Here is a 22511-nt window from a genome sequence, read left to right as displayed (position 1 = left end):
CCGTACACCCCGGGGGGGCCACAAGCCCGCACGCCCGGCTGACCGACTCATCCATCCGTGTGCGTGTTTACGCCGGTGGCCATGTTGGCGCTCGATTGGGCGTGTGGGCACGGCTGGCTCGGCAGCGCTGCTGACATTTTGAGTCGCGCCAGTGTGTTCTCACTAAAACACATTTTTGGGGCTTTTTTGCATCCATCTTGGTCCGCCTTCGTATGAATCATTGTACCTTCATCGAATTTAACAGCCCGGAGGCTGTCATCACTCCGTCGACTTTCAAATCATCTTTCCCTTTTCAGCATTTCTTGATCAAATGCTTCTCTACCAGCCACAACTTTATTCAGTTTTGCTTTATGTCCAACTAAAAGCATGACCGATTTTACGGGTCAAATATTCAATAATAATAATTAGGGATGTCCCCATCACGCTTTTTTATCACCCGAGTCCGAATCCGAATCTTTGGTTTTAAGTATCTGCCAAGACAGAGACATAAGCGGTGCTCACACGGCACACATTTGCTCCGGTGCTGCACCGAGATAGTTTGTTGCGGGATATTTTGCACCGCAGCAAATTGTGTGGAGCATTCACATGTACAAAGCCGCTGAGCGGGGCAACCCCCGGTACAGTCTCGGGGCTGCCCCACTTGCGGCAGTTTCTGCAGCGGAGCAAAACGACAGAAGCCAAATGAGCTGTCGTATTGGTTCTTTTTAAAACGTATACACAACTCAAGCGACTACTGGACAGGCACGTCCTTCTCCTTCTGCTCGAGAGTGACCGCCCCCAAAAACGTAAATCAACGACGACTTCAATGACACTCAGAAAAGCAAATACGTAATGCGCCAAACAGAAAATCAAGAGAGGAAATCACAAAAGAAATTATATGGGGGGCGGGGGGGTTGTGAACACACAACAAAGGAACATACTACACAAACAACTCCGAGACAGTCCAGTCTCCTACAAAAGGAAAGATGTTACCAGCCAAGTCTTGTGTCGTTATTAAACAAACACATGACGGAAGTCCGACATAGCACGAAAGCATTTTCGCCGTACGTACTCTTCACAAGCATTTGCTCTGGAGCAAATTTAACCCAGTTGCGTTCACACGTGCAAATTTACATCGCCGCTGCTTCGCAAACGAGCATTTGCTCCGGAGCAAATTTTTAAACCACCTCCCTGAGGTGGATCAAATTTGGTTCGGTGTAGCCGGGGCTACGACGGAGCTAATTTGCACGTGTGAACGCTCTACTGGGGCAGCCACCGGACCAAATCTTGCCGTGTGAACACCCCTAGAGAGAGAGAGAGAGAGAGAGAGAGAGAGAGAGCGAGAGAGAGACTTTCAATAATACAGTACAGTGAAACTCCTCTACAATGAAACCTACATGGGCGAAAATACCCATAAAAATGTTCATGCATGAAAGCCATTCCCACTTTTCTGCTCCCCCTATGACGAAAAATCCCCCTGTTCCGTTATACGAAATCTTCACTACAATGAAAACAAGCCTTCGGCAAAAGTCTAATCCAATATAATATGATTAATATAAAACAATTGTATGTTAATGTTAAACAATATCAAATCAATGTATGCTTGTATTTATGCACTATGTACAGTAAATTTTAGAAAACTGTGTCTTGTTACAGAACATGGGGGAGAGTAGAAAAAAAATTGCATTACTGATCTAACTTTTAAACACTGGCTGCCATATTCCATTCCTCAGAAGTATTCTTCTGTGTATCATTTTTCTCGACCAGTTACATGTCTTTCAGAGAAACAAAAAAAAAAAACATTCTGTTGAATCAGAGCCCAGGGGCGCCGCCCCCCCCGCCCATCCAAAAATGTCACAGTGCACTTATGTAGCCGCATCTGTTATCCTATCCGTCTTCTTCTGTCCGCCCGTCTATCTCCAGTATCTATCTTACAGCAAATTTCCACAGTTTATTTAACTGGTGGGGAAATTTATACAACAATCATCACTCCCTCACCGCTCTGCTACGACTCCCCTCGCACCCCCACTCCACGTCCATACATGGAGCACAGACGAAGCTCGCATGTCTCTCTAGAATCAACACGGCAGCCCACGGGACGACAAGCTGTACGTCGGGGAGCGCGGCGAAGAAATATAAGGACGGGCCGGTTGTTGGGAGCGGGGTGAGTGGCGTGTGAGAGAACAAAAGCGTCAAAAGGAAACAGACGAGACGGCGAGAGACACGGGAGGTGGGGTGGGGGGCTTGTAGCGAGAAAAAGGGAATGATGGAGAGCAGAGGGGACGACAGATTCCGGGGCTTTTGTGCGCCGGATGAGTCTGAGTCCATGCGACAGCGTGTGAGCCTGAGGAATGTCTACGCTAATCCTCCACACAGACGCACGCACAAGTGCACAGAGACAAACACACGCACGCACAACGAAAGAGCAAATTAACCGTGCGGGCGCTTGATTTGCTCAGATGGGCGGTTTTTGTGAATGGACGCCACCGGTCGGAACGTCGGGTGTCTCAACCGCGGCGTCCAATATCATCAACGAGAAGTGTGCTGACACAGAGGGTGGGAGGCGAGCGGAATGACTCATTTAAGTCGGACGCGATAGGGAGGAAGTGACTAAAAGTGAAGTTGCACCAGCATATCTGAGACCGCGGTCTTTATTTGCACTTCAAATATGAAGTCTGTGAACGTATTTTTTTTTTGTCATGTGCTCTGTTCATAGAGGAAGAATGATTTAATGAAAGTAAAGGTGAAGAAGAATTTCCCATGTTGAGTTGCTTTTATGGAACATCTATGAGATGTTAACATTCTGTTCAGCTAAAGCAAAAATGTCCTCAGAGTGGCCTGGGTTGTTGATTACTTTGACAGCAAAAAAGGACCACGATTGATCCATAATGTTTTTTTTTTTGCTTATCATTTTTATGATAAAAAATGATAAGCAACCAGCCACAGCTTGATCACAAACCAAATTGAGATGTAGCAAATTGCGCTAAATAGACGCAATTTGAGATCTTATTACTGCACGGGAAATTTGATTACAACACCCAATCGGTACCCAGTAAGATTAAGATCAAGATGAAGATATCCTTTATTTGTCCCGCAATGGGGAAATTACAATCAGAATTCAGAAAGGAAAAAGCTGGGTAGGGAGAGGGAAAAAAAAACACGCTCGAACTATCCTCTTCTGAGAATAATTTAAGTCAAGGATAAAAAAAGACCAGAGCACAAAAATAAGCATATGACAGTTACAACAAGTCACAAGACATAACATGTAATAAGGGGGAGGATGAATGGGAAGAGGGTGGGGGAGGGTGACCGCGCCGCCGCCGCCGCCTGACCAGCTGCACTGATTCCCACGTGCGCTCCGCAGGTTGAACCACGTCACGGGGGAAAAAGAATCGAAGCGATGAAGACGGTGATAACAAGGATGTGTATGCCCGTGTGGTTGTCCAGTTGCGTACGTGTATGCGTGTACAGGTCATAGTTGCTTCGTCGAGGTCTGCTCATCATGAAGACAGTCCCGGCTTATCAGTCCATGGCCGAGAAGGATGGGGGTGACGGTGGGGGCCCTAGATTCCATGCGTACTTCCATCCAGGGGAAAGACCAGATAGCGTTGTTTGTTTTGGAGGGACGGCCGCCAACAATTTCAGACAGCCTTGAGTCCGTGGTCTGTATCTCTTCACTGGCGCCGATCAGCCCGAATCAGAAAACTCTTTACGCAGCGCGGATTCCAACTTCTCCATGTTGTTGTCGATCGCGCGGAGTCGCTCCAAAACCGCAACAATATTGCGGTTGAGCTCAGTCACCGCTTGAGTCTGAGTGTTGGACATTCGCGCAAAGCCATCCAGAATGACCGGCAGCTTCTTCACTTCCAAAAGAGCCGCTCCCGTCGGTTGAATTTTGCGATAGAACAGAAAGCTGCCAACGCCAAACAGCAGCATACTTGTCATCAAAAGGCCAATAATGTCGATGTCTTCTACATCCTCCACGGACAGTACTGCCAGGCACACCGGTCTCCACTTTCTCCATGGATCCAGGGCGTATCCGGCAGCAAGTGTCCCCGGAGGGCAAGCAGGCTCCCCACTGCCCGCTCTTTCCGTCAAAAAAATGTTATCGATTACATCGAGAGACCAGCCAACTAATTCCATGGTTAGTTCTTCGGATGAAAAATACGGTAGGAGGCTAGGAAAAAAGTTAGACAAAGACAGCACAAAGACCAAGTGGCGAGCACGGAAAGGGTGGGGTGAGGGCAGGAGCAGTGCAAAAAAAGTGTCCGCCTTCGTCGAGAGCCAAGCAGAAGAAGAGTCCACACTTGATTTCAAACTCAAAAGTGGTTACAGGATTGCTGTTTTGATTAGCTACTGAGCTAAGTTGGTCTGAGCACTTTAACCTTTTACATCGTCTATGAATCTCTGGGTACGCTTGAAGCCAAGCACGTTCCTTTCGTATGCGGAAATGTCGGGGTGCCAGACTCCTCCCTCGCCACGCCCTTATATGAATATGCGCTCATGATGGGGTTGTTTTCTCCTTATATGAGATGATTAATACTTGACACAATTATCATACTTATTTTAGTACAACATATTAAACTATAAATTGAACAACACGAGTTGGAATGGACTTTCGAGTATCGTAAAAGTAACGACAAACAGCAGATTTCAATTACCAACGTTCTCACTCAAAGAACACACACACAAAAACTAGAATTGTCCAAATTTATAAGAAAAAAAAAATAGGACGTGGGGCATCGATCAAGCAAACCGCACGGCTTGACGCGACTGCGCCGCAGGTGCGGGTTCTGACGAGATCTCGGTCTTGGCGAGAGTGACTCACGGCGAGGAATTTGTTGTGAGAACGTGAATGAGTTTGAGATGACTTTGAGGAACCATATGTGGCGGGAAGAGGAACAAGAAGGAGAAGAAACGAGCAGCAGATGTGCGAGTGGTTGAGCAACACATCGCGGCTCAGATCTATCTGGTGAATCAACTCCACCGGGGGAAGCGAGGTCAGAGCACGGTGATGACTGATCATCTCCAGAATAACACTCACAATAAACGCTCACATACGCACATGACGTTAAATGGGTTGATGGAGCATTTATTGGACGGACCGCCACACATGAGACACGTCAAATACTCTCTGGAGATGCTCGCCGGCATCACACACACACACGTGTTGACATACCTGTACAGCAGAGCACACACTCACACGGGTATCAAGACACAGCGAGTGAGCGCATGTGTACAGTAAACCCCCACGGGGTGTTTTTCAGTAGCATCTCAAATGACTGATCCCATGTGTGCTTGAGTGCCTTGCTGGGTCGTTTCCGCAAAGCCCTCCAGTCTTTTTTTTTTTTTTTTTACGCTTTCTCATCCGGCAACTGGTGGGAGCGAGACCCCATTTCCAAAAGGCGAGTGACGTTAGTACACTATTCGGCCCGTAGGGATGCTACAAGTGGGTCTGGTTGAGCGACAAAGCGGTTCATCTTAAAAAACGTTCCAAAAAAAACATCAAATATGTTTTTCGACTGGGGAAAAGAGAGGGTTGCAATGTTAAAAGTTGTGCCGGAAAACTACCGCTAACTAGCTGACTCCGGAAAAAAAAAAAATTAAAATCCAATCGAAATACTCCAATTGAGATTTTTTAGGTCATGAAAAAATGTTTAATTGTTTTACTTTTTTTGGAAATTAAATGTCACGTTAAATATTGTTTTGTGTGTTATCAATTTAGAATGGTATTAGTCAAGTCAAGTACAACTTTATTGTCAAATGCAACGTACAGCACAGATGACATTTCGTCCCTCTCAACCAGAAAAGACAACAAGAGGAGCCGCTGCGGGTGCCTGCGCCGCCATCAAAAGCTTTCAGCTGTGGATTCCTTTTTTGCTTTTAAATGTGACATTTTTTGAGTGCTTTGAGAATAAAATTTATCACGAAAAAAAATGATGCTGTATACCAGGGGTGTCAAACTCATTTTTTTGTTGCAGGCCACTTCTGATTTATGGCTTACCCATGACAATTTGACATTTCCGTACAGATTTCAGCAAGAATTATGAAAGTTGACACGCATAAAATGATGTGGCGGGCCGGATCTGGCCCCCCGGGACTAGAGTTGGACACCTGTGCCCTACACCATCAGTAAAACTGATATTTTAGCTAAATGCATTTGATTGGATAAAACAATGAAGTCAAAACGAATAAGCTTGTCGTATGAAATTATGAATGAAAATAGCCGCATGATTCGCAGATGAGCAAGTCTCGTAAGCGGGCTATATTTTGACATCGTTGCTGATAATACGAGAACCATTATGACTAGGCTCTCTCTCTTTTTCACACTGACTCAACTTTCACCGGGGCCTTCGAAGACATACTCACACACACTCACGCTTCCTCACCTCATGCGCACCTTCACACAGCGCAGACGTGGACGAAAGTAGCTCAACAACAGATGCGGCAACAGATGTGACCGCGCGACCTCGCGCCCACTAGGTCCTAAAACGCGCGGATGCCGTACAGTACTGAGCGTGCGCACACACACCCACACTTGGGTGACACACAGGATGTTAGGAGTGCAACATGACATTCCCAGGGTCCCATTTGCAAGGCCATCGCCATGGTAACTGACTGACATGCAACATTCCGCTATCCCGATGAGGGTTGCTGTGGCCTACACTGTCCAGGGTGCCTGTGTGTGTGTGTGTGTGTGTGTGTGTGTGTGTGTGTGTGTGTGCACTGTATGACACCATCCGCTGGGGGCTGAGGAGACCTCGACCTTATACGTCGTAATCGGCACATCTGTCAGTGCATCCCTGGGCTGTTTGTTTCTCTCAGACTTAAAATATTCAGAATTGTTCAAAGCGTACGGTGGAACCTGCAAAGCCGAACGCCACAAAAGGCGGACATGTTGGAGTTCAATCAAAATTTGATGGAAATGTATACCTCAGAAGTCCAACAAAATGGATCATGGGCGAGGTCAGGAATCTAAAGGATTCATTTCACACATTTTTTTTGCTTTTTCGTTGGATTTTTGAATGACTTCTTTATGGCGCGATATAAGAAAAGTACAACTAACAGACGAAGTTTAAGGAACCAAAATAAAATTTCAAAAAATAAAAATAAAACATATATACTGTATACACACACACTCACACACCCTAAACTCGTCTGTACACCAATGCATTCATAGTTGCTATAAGTTTGCATCCGTATATTTCTGCTTTTTTTTTGTGCGATTCCACTACATTGATGGCAATACTATCCAAGTGTGACGACGAGAAATCAAACTTGTTACATTGGCAAGGTTGTGCGGTACAAGATGAGCAAAACAATCCAGTAATGCCCAAAGTACTTCTGCATTCGTCACAACATGCAAAAGGATTTCTACCTCGCTCAAGGGAATGGCAAAGGGCACCGTGGCATAGCACCCGTGTTCACTTTAAACGTCAACCATGACTTTTTTTTTTTAACGCAAGATGCCACTATAGAACCACCAAAGATAACTGATGTTTAGGCTTCGCTTGTCCATCCATTTCATTATCGTTATACTTGTATGTAATGGTGATATACGTGTGTTTAACTTTTGTCAGTAGAGACCAAGTGTAAAGATTTTTCACTAGTTTTTAGCTAGTTACGTTTTTAGCTTTTTACATGTTTAGTAACATGTTTTCCAGGTTCGGTCACGTGAGCTTCCGCACAGAGCAAATTACAGATTACAGTTGAGCACCTAACCAGTCATACATACTGCTGAGTCTATAAAAAATTTTTTGCTTTACAAATATACAAAACAATATGAATTCCAGATCAAAAACACCTTCCACAACACACTTCATGACACATTGGTCAGGTGGGGTCAGAGGGCCAGTAGTTGGAATTTATTTTGGTTTTATTGTGTTGTATCATACAGTTCTGCACTTTTTTTAAGCATTCCCTCACAGCATCCATCGCAGCAAACTACAACCACAGAAATAACCACATTTGGAAATGAATATCCCTCGGACAGTGATAATCGCAACTGAACACGATTATCTTGGTTAAAAACAGAATGTTTGATACAACTTTTCTATCGGCTCTCGTATCAATTGCATCCAACCAAGAGTCTGCCGAGTACATTTCAAAAACATGCCTTCAACTGAGGTAGTTTCGATCTCTTCATATTCACTATCAGCACCATCTGTGGCAGGGAGGAGGATGTGGTGACAGAATGCACATTTACTAACCTTTTGAAAAGCGCGCACACACATGCTGGACGTGCAAAACTGATCGAAGAGAGTGTTCTAGGAAATCGGCGGAAGTAGATGAATAAATGTGTCAGTTGGCGTCTATATGGGCTTCTGAAAAATAGTGACGCGCTGGTGAAACATGCACAAGTTAAAAAAAAAACACCCATGCGCGCACACACCCACCCACACACACAAAAGATTCGCAGAAGCCAACTTAGCTCCTATTTGATGAATTAGCGGTGATATTACCGGCGACGCTGATATACGCTTCGCACTTTTCAAGATCTTTGGCTCAAACACAACCACCAAGTGCATTGTAAAAATTGTGATTCTTGACCTTTGTTTTGTGCCAACACTTGAGATATGAGTTCAATTCATTTTGTGACTATGCTCATAACTCAAAACACTCTTACAATTCATCTTTCCCCGTTAAAATGAATGGAAATGCGGTTCCAGCATAACGCCACTCTAAAAAAAAAAAAAGTCACATTTTTGTTTGTTTTTAATAAGAAATAAAGCATTCGAAAACATTGCACTCTAAAAAACGTAATGATAACGTAAAGAAATAGAATGGAATGAATTAAACTATTATTATTACATTTTTTGCTTCCGTTCAGTGTGCTGCTCCTTTTGGTCTGCGTGTCTTAGCCACCTGGGGCTAATTATTAAATATGTATATATTTTTTAAACTCACTAGCTGTCAACTAAACACACATGTGTTGAGCAGGAATTGGTCTTTTTTATGCCTGTGTGTATTATATTATCTGTCTAAATGTGTTGCTCCTTCATTTATGTTGTGTTTACATTGTGTTAGCATTAAGCTAACCGGACATTCGTATGGCAAAGCTACGTGGTTGTTTTAAGCCAAGTCAACAGTATTTATAGAGCACTTTCAAACTTCCATCGCTGCATACAAAGTGCTGTACATGGAGCAATTTAACATGCACAATAAACAGTAAGACAAATAATAAAGGTTTTCTTATTATTATTATATTATTAATAAAGGCGGTAGAAAGCACCAAACAGTAAAACTAAGAACAAATCTAAGTCATGCTGAGTCGAATGCCAAAGAATACAAGTGAGTTTTAATTAAATACACGGGAAATTCAATTTGCTTTTTGTTTAGTTTGTAAATTCTGGTTGGAAGTTGCAACAGCCTCAAGCCACTTTTTGGATTGGATTGGAGTGGATTGGATACAACTTTATTGTCAAATTTTGGAAGAATTCGTCCCTATCGGACAAATGCTACGTGTAAAGTTGGATTTACTGCCACAATAGAGTGCTCGCATCTCAGATTTTTACTCGCAAGTCAAAGCAGACTCCTGCACCTCCAACTTGTGTAATAAATTTGGTGGCATCATCTTGACCATATTTTTGCTGTTGTTGTTGAGGTCCATCCAAAACAAATAAAAACTTGAGAGTGGCGCAGAATGAGAATGAGAAAAGAACAGGACCAAATGGATCGTGAGCACAGCATCCACAATGTTAGCACACTTGACGCATACGGAGACAAATAGTCAAAGTTTTTTTTTTAAAGTCCCCATTTAACCTTGTGATTTCTCTCTTTTCATACCCGACATGTTTTGCCAGGAAAGATTTGTGGCACTGACATACTCTGCCATAAATGTCTCAGTTTATTGAGCACGTATGCCAGCATGGAACTTCATCGTCATTATTCCAGAAAATCAAGAGGAACTTTTCTCGTCTTCTGACTTCATTCAACTCGTCTCACAAAAGAGCATAAGTTGCGTGTGTTCACATTTGACTTTGCATGCCCGTTAAGGACGTGTGCTCATGCTAAAGTTCAAACGAGAGAGCAAAATTTGATGTGGGGCCATTTGAATAATTAGCAATGTCATAAGATTCCTCCAAGATAACGGTCTGTCAAAACACGGAGTCCAGGATTTGGAAAAAGATGGCTGCTTAAGAGATTGAGGGGTTTTTTTGTTCGTAAAATAGATCATACACTTTTGTAATCAATTGTTTTCCCCCCCTAAATGTTATGGAAAATTTTAAAGGCCTTTGAAGTGCTCATTTCATTTTTAATTCCACAAGGATAGCAGCCGTTTGCCCTGACATTGGCCATTTTGCTACTCAAATATAGCTAAGCTTTTATTTTCACTCTGAAATCCCTATTTTAAAAAACGGCTCGGCAGAGTGAGGGGAAAGTTTGTCAGACAGTGGAACTTTCAAAAACGTTCAACACTTCAAAATGATTAATATTGCATCCAGACTTAATATCAAATCAGACAGCTGTATTTTGACCAGTCCTGGCCCTTGCAATGTATTCTTGCTTTAAGATTTGGGGGTGGGGTTTAGTTCCTCTTTAATGCTACACATTGTCATTATTGTTAGGATGGTGTCGTGGTTCACTCTCACATCTGTAGAGGCAAACGCGAGTCAGTTCAGTGATCTGTATATGTGCTCTGTGATTTAACCAGTGACCACTCTGGCTATTGGATAAACTATAGGAAATGGTAAGCAGGCTAAAAAAATAAATTAATGGATGGGATTTTCAAAATCACTGTTTCAAACACAAACGCACCCACACACACACACAAAAAAAAAGTAAGAAACAATAAAGCATATTAGTATTATTCAATGGTTGAATATGCTTGTTTAATGCTACTTGAGCAAGTTGGAATTCGCGTTGAAATTCCTCATTCTTGTTCAAAATGTTAAAACAACAGAGAGTTCTGATAAGTCTGGATCTAAAGTTTGTTCGTCTCTATATCTCGATCAAGGATAAACATGTGACCAAGTGCAGATCTGTCCCGATCACGATTCAGACAAGAATCCCATTAAGACAAACAAAAAGGCATGAAACTGTCCTGTCAGGTTTTTTGTTTTTGTTTTTGTTTTTTATGAAAGGGACCAGCCAACCCGCCATCCTTTCTTTCCTCTTTCGGCATGTTTGAACAAACATTCTAATGCACTTTTGCTCCTCTTGACTTCACTTCCCGGGTTCAGCTAAGCCAGAAGCACGGCAGCGCTGGGAGCGAGATCAAGCCGTGATAAGATTTTCCACACCAGCGTTAACGCCAAACATGACTAGCCAGGGTGAAACTCTGCCAACATGTTGAAAAAGGCAGTTTGCTTCGAGAAGCGGACATGCTCCACTAGCAAAAGGGATTTTTTTTTAACATTCTGTTTGAAGTGAGCGGCCCACAATAACAAGTAATTGACACTAATGTACAGTAATGGAAACCTGAAAGAATGAGCGGAGCATGCTTATGAGCTGGGTGAGATTGCGCAGCTCCTGCACAATGAGGGAATCGCGCATGATGTGAACATGACAAGGACAAAGCAAACACAGGCAGGACAACAGTTGGGGTTCAACTCCAGCGTTTATCACTTACTACCTTCATACTCAACAGTGATATTCACACAACTACGTGTACAATACACAATTATTAGATCGGGTTTTATGGCTCCTCGAGATGATTTTCTCTTTGTGAGACTGTCAAAATGGCTCACACCGATCCCCCATTAAAATCTGCTTATAACTGATGCCCATTGGATAAGGAAAGAAAAACAAAAATATATTTTTTAAAAATTGGAAAAAATATTGGGGAAAAAAAAAAATGGTATAAAAAATATCTGCCAATATGTGAATCCGAGCGGCCTGGTGTTCCAGTGGTTAGCGTGTCAACCTCACAGTGCGGAGGTACCGGGTTCGATTTCAGCTCCAGCTTCCTGTGTGGAGTTTGCATGCCCCCCCCCCCCCCACCCCCCAGCACTTGCGGCAAACAGTCCGGGTTTTGTATGCGACGCGATTTCCATCGCTGTTCCCAAACAAAATGCTCCTATACAGCTGACCTAAAGACCTTGGAGGCTCCACAATTTTTACAGCACTGGCCATGTTTGCGCCTCTTCTCCTCCGCTTCATTTTGCTCCCGGAGTTGAACTAGCACTAGCGGTAGACATAATTTTGCTCACTTAAGTCAGATGACCGTCACAAAAAAAAAAGTGGTCATATGATAAGCAGTTAGCTCGCTAGGAAATGTATTCAATCTTGACTTCATGAACGTAAAAGAAGAAGACGACGACGATGAAGAATATCAAATGTCTAAAGTTTGGTCGCACTGCGAACTCATGACTAAAGGGGTTGGACAAAGGAAAATTGTTGGTTGAGGCTTTCGCACAGCTTTACTTTGGGGGCTTTCCATATATAGCTCAGCGGGGTCGTGTTTCATTTGTGTTTTGGTTGTCACACATCCATCCCCGAGAAGAAATTAAACACAATTAATCCCAAAGAGATCAAAACGGGCACACACATGGGCTTATACATTAAACAAGGCCGCTTGCCGACCCCCTCTTGCAGAAAGAGACACTAGAAAGAAACGAGAGCGAGATGTGACAAACATCTTGACCACATGACTCTAACCACTTCACTTCCTTTAGATGTTTCTCTTGATTTCTGTCACACCGAAACACATGTGCAAACTGAATGATGTGCAATTTTAAGGGCTCTTCAACAGTCAAAGTTACGCTTCCGGCTCATTGTTGCGAGCAGGGGGGAGTGTCGAGCCCGTCTCCTAAAGAGAATCCAATTCCAAGATGTAAAGCTAGAAAACTGTTAAAAGAAAACCACACGCAGTAATTGGATGAAACGCAATATTTAAACAACAAAAATGCAGTACGCCCGCCCAAGAGCTGTCTGTACCCTCCCGTCATATCAAGTAAAAGTGGAAGTGCACAGAGCTTAAAACAGGATATGGGACAAATTTCTTACCCTAAACAAATTACTACCAACACATTATTGTCATTACCATGCCACTTTTTTTTGCCCCGTGTACTATTAAAGCCCCCCCCCCCCCCCCCCCCAAGAACATGGTGTTCAGATAGTAGCCCTACCAATGTGTTTTGGACTCAAATTAGAGAAACAAGTATCGGCAATGTCCATCCATCCATATTCTGATCCTCTTTATCCTCACAATGTTCGCGGGGCGTGCTGGAGCCTATCCCAGCTGTCTTAGGGCAGTAGGCGGGGGACACCTTGAACCGGTTGCCAGCCAATCGCAGGGCACACAGAGACGAACTGTGAGGTCAATGTGCTAACTACACGATTACCTGTATGCAATGTACACGTCTTAATACTAAATCACATAGTGCTGCTAGCTAACTGTACACGCATGTGCGGGAGGGACTGCCTTTCAAGAAAAATGGTACAAAATATACATACTCACTGTAAGGGGCTGGTTGGTCCATGAACATGCACACTGAATGTGTGAGGAGCTGCCGTATCGAAATAAGTCGTCCTATCCAAGAAACTAGGGTTGCGATATGTTCATATTTTACGATTAACCTTGAGTACGATTTTTTTCCTGTGCTGTGCTGTGCTCATTTACATCGCCTTTATCACATTTGGTTTACTCGCAGAAGACCGCGCTATGTAGCAGCCATAGACCTCTCCGCCACAACCCTAAACCTAAGATCATACAAACGCCCCTGTTTGTGAGAGCAATTTTTGTTTGAGGTTGTCACTCACTGAATCCAAATGAGCTTACATGTTTGTGCTAGCCACAAATCAGCTCATCGCGTTGCTTTTCTTGATAATGGTGAAAACTGCCAATGACTTTTTCCTTTCTCATGCAATAATCGAGACACCGAACATTTTGCATGTGTCATAAATTTTCTGGAACTAGCCGGCAACCACTTCGGGGTGTACTTCGCCAAGACAGCTGGGACAGGCTCCAGCACACCCATGACCCTCATGAGAATAAGCGGTTCAAGATAACGGATGGATATCTGACAGGGGTAGCCCCGGGACCAGACATTTTCTACAACAGTAGCATGGATGAGTAACATTTGTTTTCTGTTTCTATAGTGACAGAGCTGCTTTATTTTGTAAAGTCAATTTGTAATTGTGAAGGGCACGTCGGATGTTGTTGCACGAGACACTTCCTGTTTCACATTGCAAGGGTAAACTTCGAAAGATTGACTGCAACGTCGTGTTCTAAGCCAAGCATAGCCTGTAGGTGTATATCATGTAAATCTATGCCATATTATTAATTAGTGGGGTGTGTTCACTGTGAATTTTCATTTTGAAAGACGTTGCGATTGTTTACGGTTAGCATTTACGATAGCGATTAGCTGATTAGCTTGCGAACGTTCGCAACACGAGCGCGGTCACGCGTTCGTCAGACAAGTGGGGCACATTGTTTTTTTTAACCGCGTTTTATTTTGCAACAGCGTCTAAGTGTTTTTATGTGTGTCTGTTACAGTTTTACACCTTGACTCGCCTCTTACTGTGAATAAATTGCAAGAAACATCAACGGGTGTGGTCACTGAAGGAGTTATCTGTCTGCCTCGCCGCAGCGGGGACGTGGCGAGGGCCTCAATCACTTCGGTAACAATATCAACAATGACACACAAAAGATTCCAGATTACAAGAATTGAGCAAAACCTTTGCTCAACGCAAAAATGTAACCCTTCCGACCCAAATCGTTCCCGTTCCTTCTTTCCGATCTTTGCGCTGCCGCCAATCTCTTTCATGTCATCCAAATACCGCGCTTCTAGAGTCGGGGCTGCTTGCATTTGGTTTCTGCTTCAACTGGTTGGGCCCGTGATTACGGAGAGCTTTAGTTGTGGCACATACAACGAGGGGGCTAATTAACACGGCACGTTGCCATATATGAGACTAAAGTAACAAGTAACACATAACAGCTGGATCAGGCTGATCAAAAACGACTTTCCGCAGATGCTTACAAGCGGCCTTTCGTATCCTTTGCAAAGGTGTGCGCATACAACTTATTTGGATGACAACGATTTCAAATCCAAACAAATAGCAGGTCAACGAGCATTCCGGAACGGTAGCCCGTGTTTCCGGAGACAATGTATGACAAATTTTGCAGTCGGCCCCATCGATCGTATCGGTACAGCAACAACGCCACATGAGCCTCGTTTCGAATCTTTGTCTAGTCACCGGAGCATTTAGAGGAGGCATCACGCAAGTCTGATTGGCTCTGATACGCTGCCAATACATGATAGGACATGGAATAAGGGCAGAGACAGCGAAGGACAAGTTCAGGGAAAAAAAAGCATAAAAAGAAACCATGTGGGAAATATTAGGGCAAGAAAAGCTGGAACAGACACACACATACACACTGAGATGCGATTAGGACAAAAAGCCTACAGGAGGTCTGAGCAAACACATCCGCTGAGAGATACTCGGCCGTCTGTGGGAACTGGAGTGACTTTTGGAAGGGAGCGACACCGCAACTTTCCTGGCAACATTCTGAGCTCGTCGGCAACCTTTTTGTGTGTGTGTGTGCACGCATCAGATGAAAGGAACACGAGCACTTGTACTGCGGCGGGAGCCAGTCAAAAAGCTGACAGGCGACAATCTCAAGGCTAAACACGCCAAAGAAACTAGCAGTGAGTTCATACTGCACATTCGTTCCCGGAGGCACGGGCCACTTTAATTTAAAACGGAGAGGAGAGGAATGTAAATTGTTTACAGGTTTTCGGGGGTCAGTTTGTCCTCTTTAAGATACTGAAGCTAAGGACCGAGATGATATGTTGCCATCGGTGATGTCTCCGTCCTGACTTCCGTCCTTTCAGCTGAAATGACAAGATTCACTTCTGCAGGAAAGCATCTTTGGCCCGACTCTTTTGTCTTTTGTCGGCGGGAAAGCAAACCGAAAACCGACTTAAGTGAGCCGTTAGTTATCGCGGTCGCAACAAATCAACTATTCGGGTCGCCGATTCGGTCGTTCACACTGATAAATAAGGTTTGCGGCACGCTGAAAAGGAGGAGAAATCTCGCAAAAATTCCAGCTACAGTTGTACATCTGAAATATACTTTACGAAGTGTACTGGAGTCAAAGTACATAAAGTGTACTTTTGCATACTAAACTGCAACAAATTACGTTTTAAAAGTTTACTGTGTGTATACGTTGCGGGACAAGCCAAGTTTACTGAAGCATACGTCTGCGAATTTTATAAAATGAGAATATTTAAAAAGTACACTTAAAGTATCCTGCCTCCAATTTAGTGTGACAAAAGTTTACCGAGGCCGCCAAACCGGATCAATGGCTTGGCTGTGCTAAGAAATGTTGTCCATAAAGGTGATGAACAGAATTTGTGACAAAGGGCAGCCTTGGAGTTCAACGCACAAAAACGACATACCGGCGATAATGTGGACCGAATTCGGACACCGTTTGTACGGGCACCGTACAACCTGTACCTGGGAGCACCAATAACCTTTGCTCCTTCAGCACATCCCACAGGACTCCCCAATCAAATGCCTTCTCCAAGACCAGTGGTCACTGGCCAATCACAGGGCAGATGGACAATCTAGCAGTCACACTCACATTCACACCTTCGGACAATTTAGAGTTTTCAAACATGCACGTTCTTGGAATGTGGTTAGGAAGCGGTAGTCCTGAGAGGAAAAAACATGCAAACACGGGGAGAAAATGCAAATGGCACACGGGCAGGCCAAAACCAAGATTCAAACCTCAGAAATGTGAGGCAGACGTGCTACCCACTCTTCCAATGTGCTGCCCTGATAGATAAAGAAACACAATCAACGCAATGAGGTCAGTTGCGCTTGGAGTTTGGGCGGTGAACATCTTCACTCTGTCTGTCAAGTTTTATTGTTCAGAATATTAAAACGTTACATCTTCCGAACCGCTTGATCCTCACTAGGGTCGCGGGGGGTGCTGGAGCCCATCCCAGCTGTCTCCGGGCAGTAGGCGGGGGACACCCTGAATCGGTTGCCAGCCAATCGCAGGGCACACATAGACGAACAACCATCCACGCTCACACTCACACCTAGGGACAATTTAGAGTGTTCAATCAGCCTGCCACGCATGTTTTTTGGAATGTGGGAGGAAACCGGAGCACCCGGAGAAAACCCACGCAGGCCCGGGGAGAACATGCAAACTCCACACAGGGAGGCCGGAGCTGGAATCGAACCCGGTACCTCTGCACTGTGAAGCCGACGTGCTAACCACTGGACTACCGGGCCGCTCTTAAAACGTTACTTAAAGAACAAATACATTCATCGTAGTGTCGTTTTGACTTTTGTACTAATAAAATTGTCCTTTTTTGGGGGGGTTTGTTTTGCCCCACACCCCTACAGGAAATCAATGTAAATAATGTTGAGGCCACGGACTTGCATTACACAATGCACCGTTCCACTATCTGGCCTTCGATCTAAGACAATGCAGAAGTGAAACAGCCTTCGGTTTTGCCTACAATGACAAAAACGCCCTTGATGCGCTCGGACAGACCGCATTTGCTTTTTTGATTCACTGTCGCATTGGCGCTTGAAGCCCATTGTCATCGCAGGCTGTGTAATCGGACAGATCATATGGTGGGATGATTAAATTGTCTGATTCCTCTCTGGACTTGTTGCAGCTGCGTCACGGCTGGAACGACATTATCGGTTCCCAAGCAGCTTCCTCTTTTAGCTAAATGAGTTTACTGATAATACCGTTTCACACAAAAGACACAGAGCAGAGATATAAATACAAGTCACGAACACCGGACGTTGTAATTATTGCCATCTTCGGGCTCATACACGGACAAAGGGAAAGTCCTCGGATGTTTTGAAGTTTTATTTTGATTTTTAATCAACTCAGTTTGAAAAGTTGAAACACATTTTCCCTCACATGAGCCTTAAATTGTGCGCATGATAGTGAACAGCTCTCCTTCCTTTTAAGGCCATTCTCGGGGCCCTTTGCGCTCGGCCTTGCCAAGATTCCACACGCGTGTGCACAAACACAAAGTGAGAGATCCCTGATGAATTTGGCGTCGCAGTCAAGCAGGCACAAGTATCCTGCCAGGGCCTTTCGTCGCGGCGCACAAACGTACACGTATGCACGGGCACGCGTGGCTCGGGCTCTATCATTAAGTCAATTACTTCAAGCATGCGGTCCGACTCGCAGCTGGCAGAGAAGTTGAGGGTTTCTAAATATAAAAACGCAACCAAGCGCGCACACATCTGACCTAGCTTAAGCGCGCCGGCCAGAATACACACTTGCACCCAACCAGAGGCGAGACGCGGATCTGTTTGCAGGGACCTTACAGATGGCCGTGGCCTGGGACAACAGTTAAGTAAGCCGCTTTGATTACTGGTTTGGGGGGTGCCGGGGGACTGGGCGTTGAAACACGGGCCGCCTCGCAGCTGGACCGACTTGAAACGTTGCAGTATTCTCTATCATGGCGCTGGGAGCCGAGCACAAGCTCGTGCATGAGCAAAGAAAGACTCTTTTTTTTTTTTAAAGGATGCTGCTGTGACCGTGATGCGCCATTTTCAAGGTGTGCGACCTCAAGCTCGTTTCTTTCTCCAAAAGCTGACACATAAACGCGAGTTTCGTCGCCGGGTCCGAACGGAGGCACGTGTTGAACACTCGATAGCACGTGGCTAAAGTAAGCCCCGTAACAAACAGGAAGCAGCGTGGGAGGTGTACCGCTTCACCACAGCGCAAGAGGACATGAATTTGTGCGTATTCTTTGAATTCATCACATAGCAGAAGAGCCAAAGTGGTGAAACGCTGGTTCGTGTTTAACGATAGCCTACATGTGGATACTGAGGGGGCCGTGCGACAGTCATCGGTGACAAGAGGGCAAACGCGTTAACTATTATAGTCACTCGGTTTCCTCTTAGCATCTTTATCGACATTGTGTGAACTACATTATGGAGTAAACTGGGGAGTGTAGCATGAACACTGTGAATTTTGAAATCAATACAGGAGAATATCAAAAGTGGAATCCCCCCCCCCAAAATAAAATAAATTGTTATAATGCGTGAGTTCCCATATCATGAGAGACTTCAGCTACAGCTACAAAAGCTCATTGTGTATAATTATAAACCTTGGATTGATCATACATTTTCCATGGGGCACATACTTGGTGTGGCTACGCAGAATGTTAAAATATGACTTCAAATAGGCACTTACTTTTAAATGATGGTGACCTAGCACCGGGGGGTGGGGGGGAAACCTTGTATTATTTCTCATGGCAATTAGAACAAACAGACCAAGAAGAATTCCAACTAGCATCACAGAACTCTTCAGCACCACTGAATTCCGATTGGTGAATTACACGGCTTGTTCGACATCACAGAGCGCCGAGTGGGTGGAGTTGGAAAACTCGGTAACTGAAGGTCAATGAGAAAACTAGATACAGACAGAACTGCCAAAATAGCTCTGCTCTTGTTTGGCCGCGAGGCAAAAGTCAGCGACACCCTTATTTGATTTGATCTTATGAAAACAAACGGAGGGAAAAGAGATGATTTAAAAATGGAGGGGGGAAACCCCGAGACGAAAACAACTGGATGCAGGAAATGACTTGTGCCCCCCTGCGACTTGTGCGAGAGCTGTATTTTGCTCTTATATTAGAAAGTGGTGACTGTCGCTTCCGCCAAGTATAATGACATACACAAAATAATATCACCCTTTTCAGGGCTTTGAATCCCCCAATTAGATCCTTGCACGTTCGGATTCTACTGCGCAAAGTGCCAACGTGGTATGAGACAATAAATACGTGCGTGTGTGTGTGTGTGTGTGTTTGTACCTTTGGAGGATCATAAAGCTCCAACTGGTAGCCTTCGCCTCCTCCGCCTTGGGCATCCCTGATCCTCCTGACCAGCAGGCGGCAGCGCTGCCATCGCGGCAAAGAGTCCGAGATGGTGTCGTCCACCAGCAAGTACCTCAGCTGGCCCTCTTTACAGCAGCTGCTGACCTCTGACCTCCTCTGCCTCACGCTCCCGCCGCGTAACCAACGGAAACGATCCAGGAAGTGGGAGGCGACTCCGGAGAGCGGCGTCACCGGCGTTGATGTCGTTTCAGAGTTGGGAGAAGCGGGAGGCTGCGAGAAAGAGGAGGTTTGCTCGGACGTGCGGGGCGCGCTGCTCGCGGGGCCGGCGGGGGGGTGGGCGGGGTCGTTGGCGGACAGGTCCTGTGTCGAGGGCGGCCTGGGAAGAGGCCCTTTCTTAAAAAGTCGCCTGACAGACTGCCGAATCTGACTAACTGAGAAGTGCGTGACATCGGCGTGCGCCGGACCGGAAGCTGAAGAGTCGGATATCTGTTGACTAGCTGTACCAGATAGCTCCTCGTTACTACGGCTACGGAACAACAGCGACCCGCTGCCTAACGAACGGGCCAAGCCCAAGCCCCTGAGCAGCGCCGGGTTCCCCGAACGGGGGTTCCCCGCCGCCCAACGCAGAGGCCGCTCTTGCTCCCTGCTCACCACCGCCGGCTCCACTTTCGCCGACACCACGGTAAAGAGAGCGGCTCCTCCGCTTTGTCGGCCCGCCTCCCGGTAGTCCTGCGCCCCGGACAAAGCGGCGAGTCGTAATCGACCGATCACGGTCTGCGGCGGAAGCGGAGGAGAAACCGCCGGGGTGATGCCGGAAGCGGCGGAGCAGGTGCTGTGCCGGAGAGGCGCGCCATCCTTGTCGACCTCGCAGCAAAAATGCTGCTGGAAGAGGTCAGTGAACTGCTTGGAAAAGGTCTCCGGCGGGGGGGCGTCATGTTGGGGGCGCTCCCTGGCGAAGCTCCGGTAGTGTCCGGCGAGTTGTCGCGCTGCGGCGATGGCGTGCAGCTCGCAGAACTCCCTCCAGCCTCGCGGGAGCGCCGCCACCCCTTGGCCGCCTCCTACTGTCGCGGTGCTGCTGGCTGGCTGGAATGTGTTACCATTCATTGCAGTGACCAGACCGGCTGAGAATCACTGCGGAGAAAGCAAACGCAGAAGGAACTCCATAAACATTGAATGGCAAGATAAAGAAACGTTCAAAAGTGAACACAAATGCGTCGAATCAGGGAGGGGAGGAAGAGACGGATGGGCAGCAATTACAAAACGGAGAGAAATGGAGATACAATTAGGAGTCAATTGCGAGTAATCGGTATTTCGTCATATATTTCAAACGACGCGAGTCGGATTTTATTTACAGTCCATCCCAAACGTTACAAATTCATTCGTTCATTCATTCATCTTCCGAGCCGCTTGATCCTCACTAGGGTCGCGGGGGGGTGCTGGAGCCTATCCCAGCTGTCTTCGGGCAGTAGGCGGGGGACACCCTGAATCGGTTGCCAGCCAATCGCAGGGCACAAAGAGACAAACAACCATCCACGCTCACACTCACACCTAGGGACAATTTAGAGTGTTCAATCAGCCTGCCATGCATGTTTTTGGAATGTGGGAGGAAACCGGAGCACCCGGAGAAAACCCACGCAGGCCCGGGGAGAACATGCAAACTCCACACAGGGAGGCCGGAGCTGGAATTGAACCCGATACCTCTGCACTGTGAAGCCGACGTGCTAACCACTGGGCTACTGGGCCGCCCGACGTTACAAATGATCTTACACAAAACCGGGGGAAAAAAAAAAAAGTCCAGTCAGTGAAAGTGAAAGAGACATCGCTCCGCCATCTGTGTGCTCGGGTGTGAACATGCAACCTATTTACAGGCGCAACCCCCCCCCCCCCCCACACACACACACACCTTTTACTCTGGATGAAGTGCTGTGTCAGCGCCCCTGATATATGCAAGTTCCACTTTCATTGTTTCTAAATCAATTCTTGAGCACTTCACTTGGATCACGGTCCAATAAGGGGGTTTATTCTATATGAACAAAAACAGGGGTACAATCGACCGGTAGTCCGTGGACTGGTCCCAAGTCGAGGGCGAAAGTTGTAGGAGGAATTATTTATGAGACTAAGATTCTTTTAACTACATAAGGCCATCCTCTCGGGTTGCATCGCCAAGTCACTTATTAGCATGCCTTCACCATCTCCCCCCGTACTCGATACTCGATTTGCTGATAACGATGCCACTGAAGCGAGGATGAGGGACTTGCGTTTAGCCACATCAAGAAATGCGTACTAGGCAGCGTCTTCGTGGCCTGACACCGTGTTAATGTTGGATGGTGATTTTTATTTTTTATTTTTGTAGTACTTCCAAGAATCAGCATTCAGGCCATAACGGGCGTAGCGGTTTCCCTAACAAAATAACGACAATCCGTAAACTTTTGGCAGCTCCGCTGGCCCCATCTTATCGCGCTAATGTTATTTCTAATTTTCATTGTAAAACAAACTGTGCCTTGACAAGAACGGCCCGTCAGAAATTGTAGAGACAGAAGGTGGGACCAAGAGGTGTTGGTAATCATTTGCCGTGCACATGTTAACTGCATGCATGCTAAACTGATGACATGCCCAGTAAGCTTGCATCAGATCGCTACCTGTCGTAATGCGGTTCAAAGGTCAACGATGATGGAGGCGTTTGCTTGTTGAAGTGGATTGAGGTAAAAAAAAAAAAAAAAAAGTCTATGGGATGAAATCACCCTGAACTGCATTCAAGCAGATTCA

At 45.7% G+C, this 22511-nt stretch overlaps 1 protein-coding gene across 2 annotated transcripts in view; it reads right to left on the bottom strand.

Annotated features, from left to right (window-relative positions):
• Positions 1–22511, bottom strand: part of sh2b3 (SH2B adaptor protein 3) — a 44249-nt gene that overhangs the window by 9187 nt on the left and 12551 nt on the right. For both annotated transcript variants that reach the window (XM_052067192.1, XM_052067193.1), the window contains exon 2: positions 19722–20876. In XM_052067192.1, the coding sequence (XP_051923152.1) occupies positions 19722–20849 (1128 nt within the window). In that variant the 5' untranslated portion in view covers positions 20850–20876. The remainder of the gene's footprint in view (positions 1–19721; positions 20877–22511) is intronic.

The sequence above is a fragment of the Hippocampus zosterae genome, chromosome 6, assembly GCF_025434085.1.
Source record: "Hippocampus zosterae strain Florida chromosome 6, ASM2543408v3, whole genome shotgun sequence".
NCBI lineage: Eukaryota > Metazoa > Chordata > Actinopteri > Syngnathiformes > Syngnathidae > Hippocampus > Hippocampus zosterae.
Note: the sequence above shows the minus strand (reverse complement) of the source record. Positions and strands in the feature narration are given on the sequence as shown.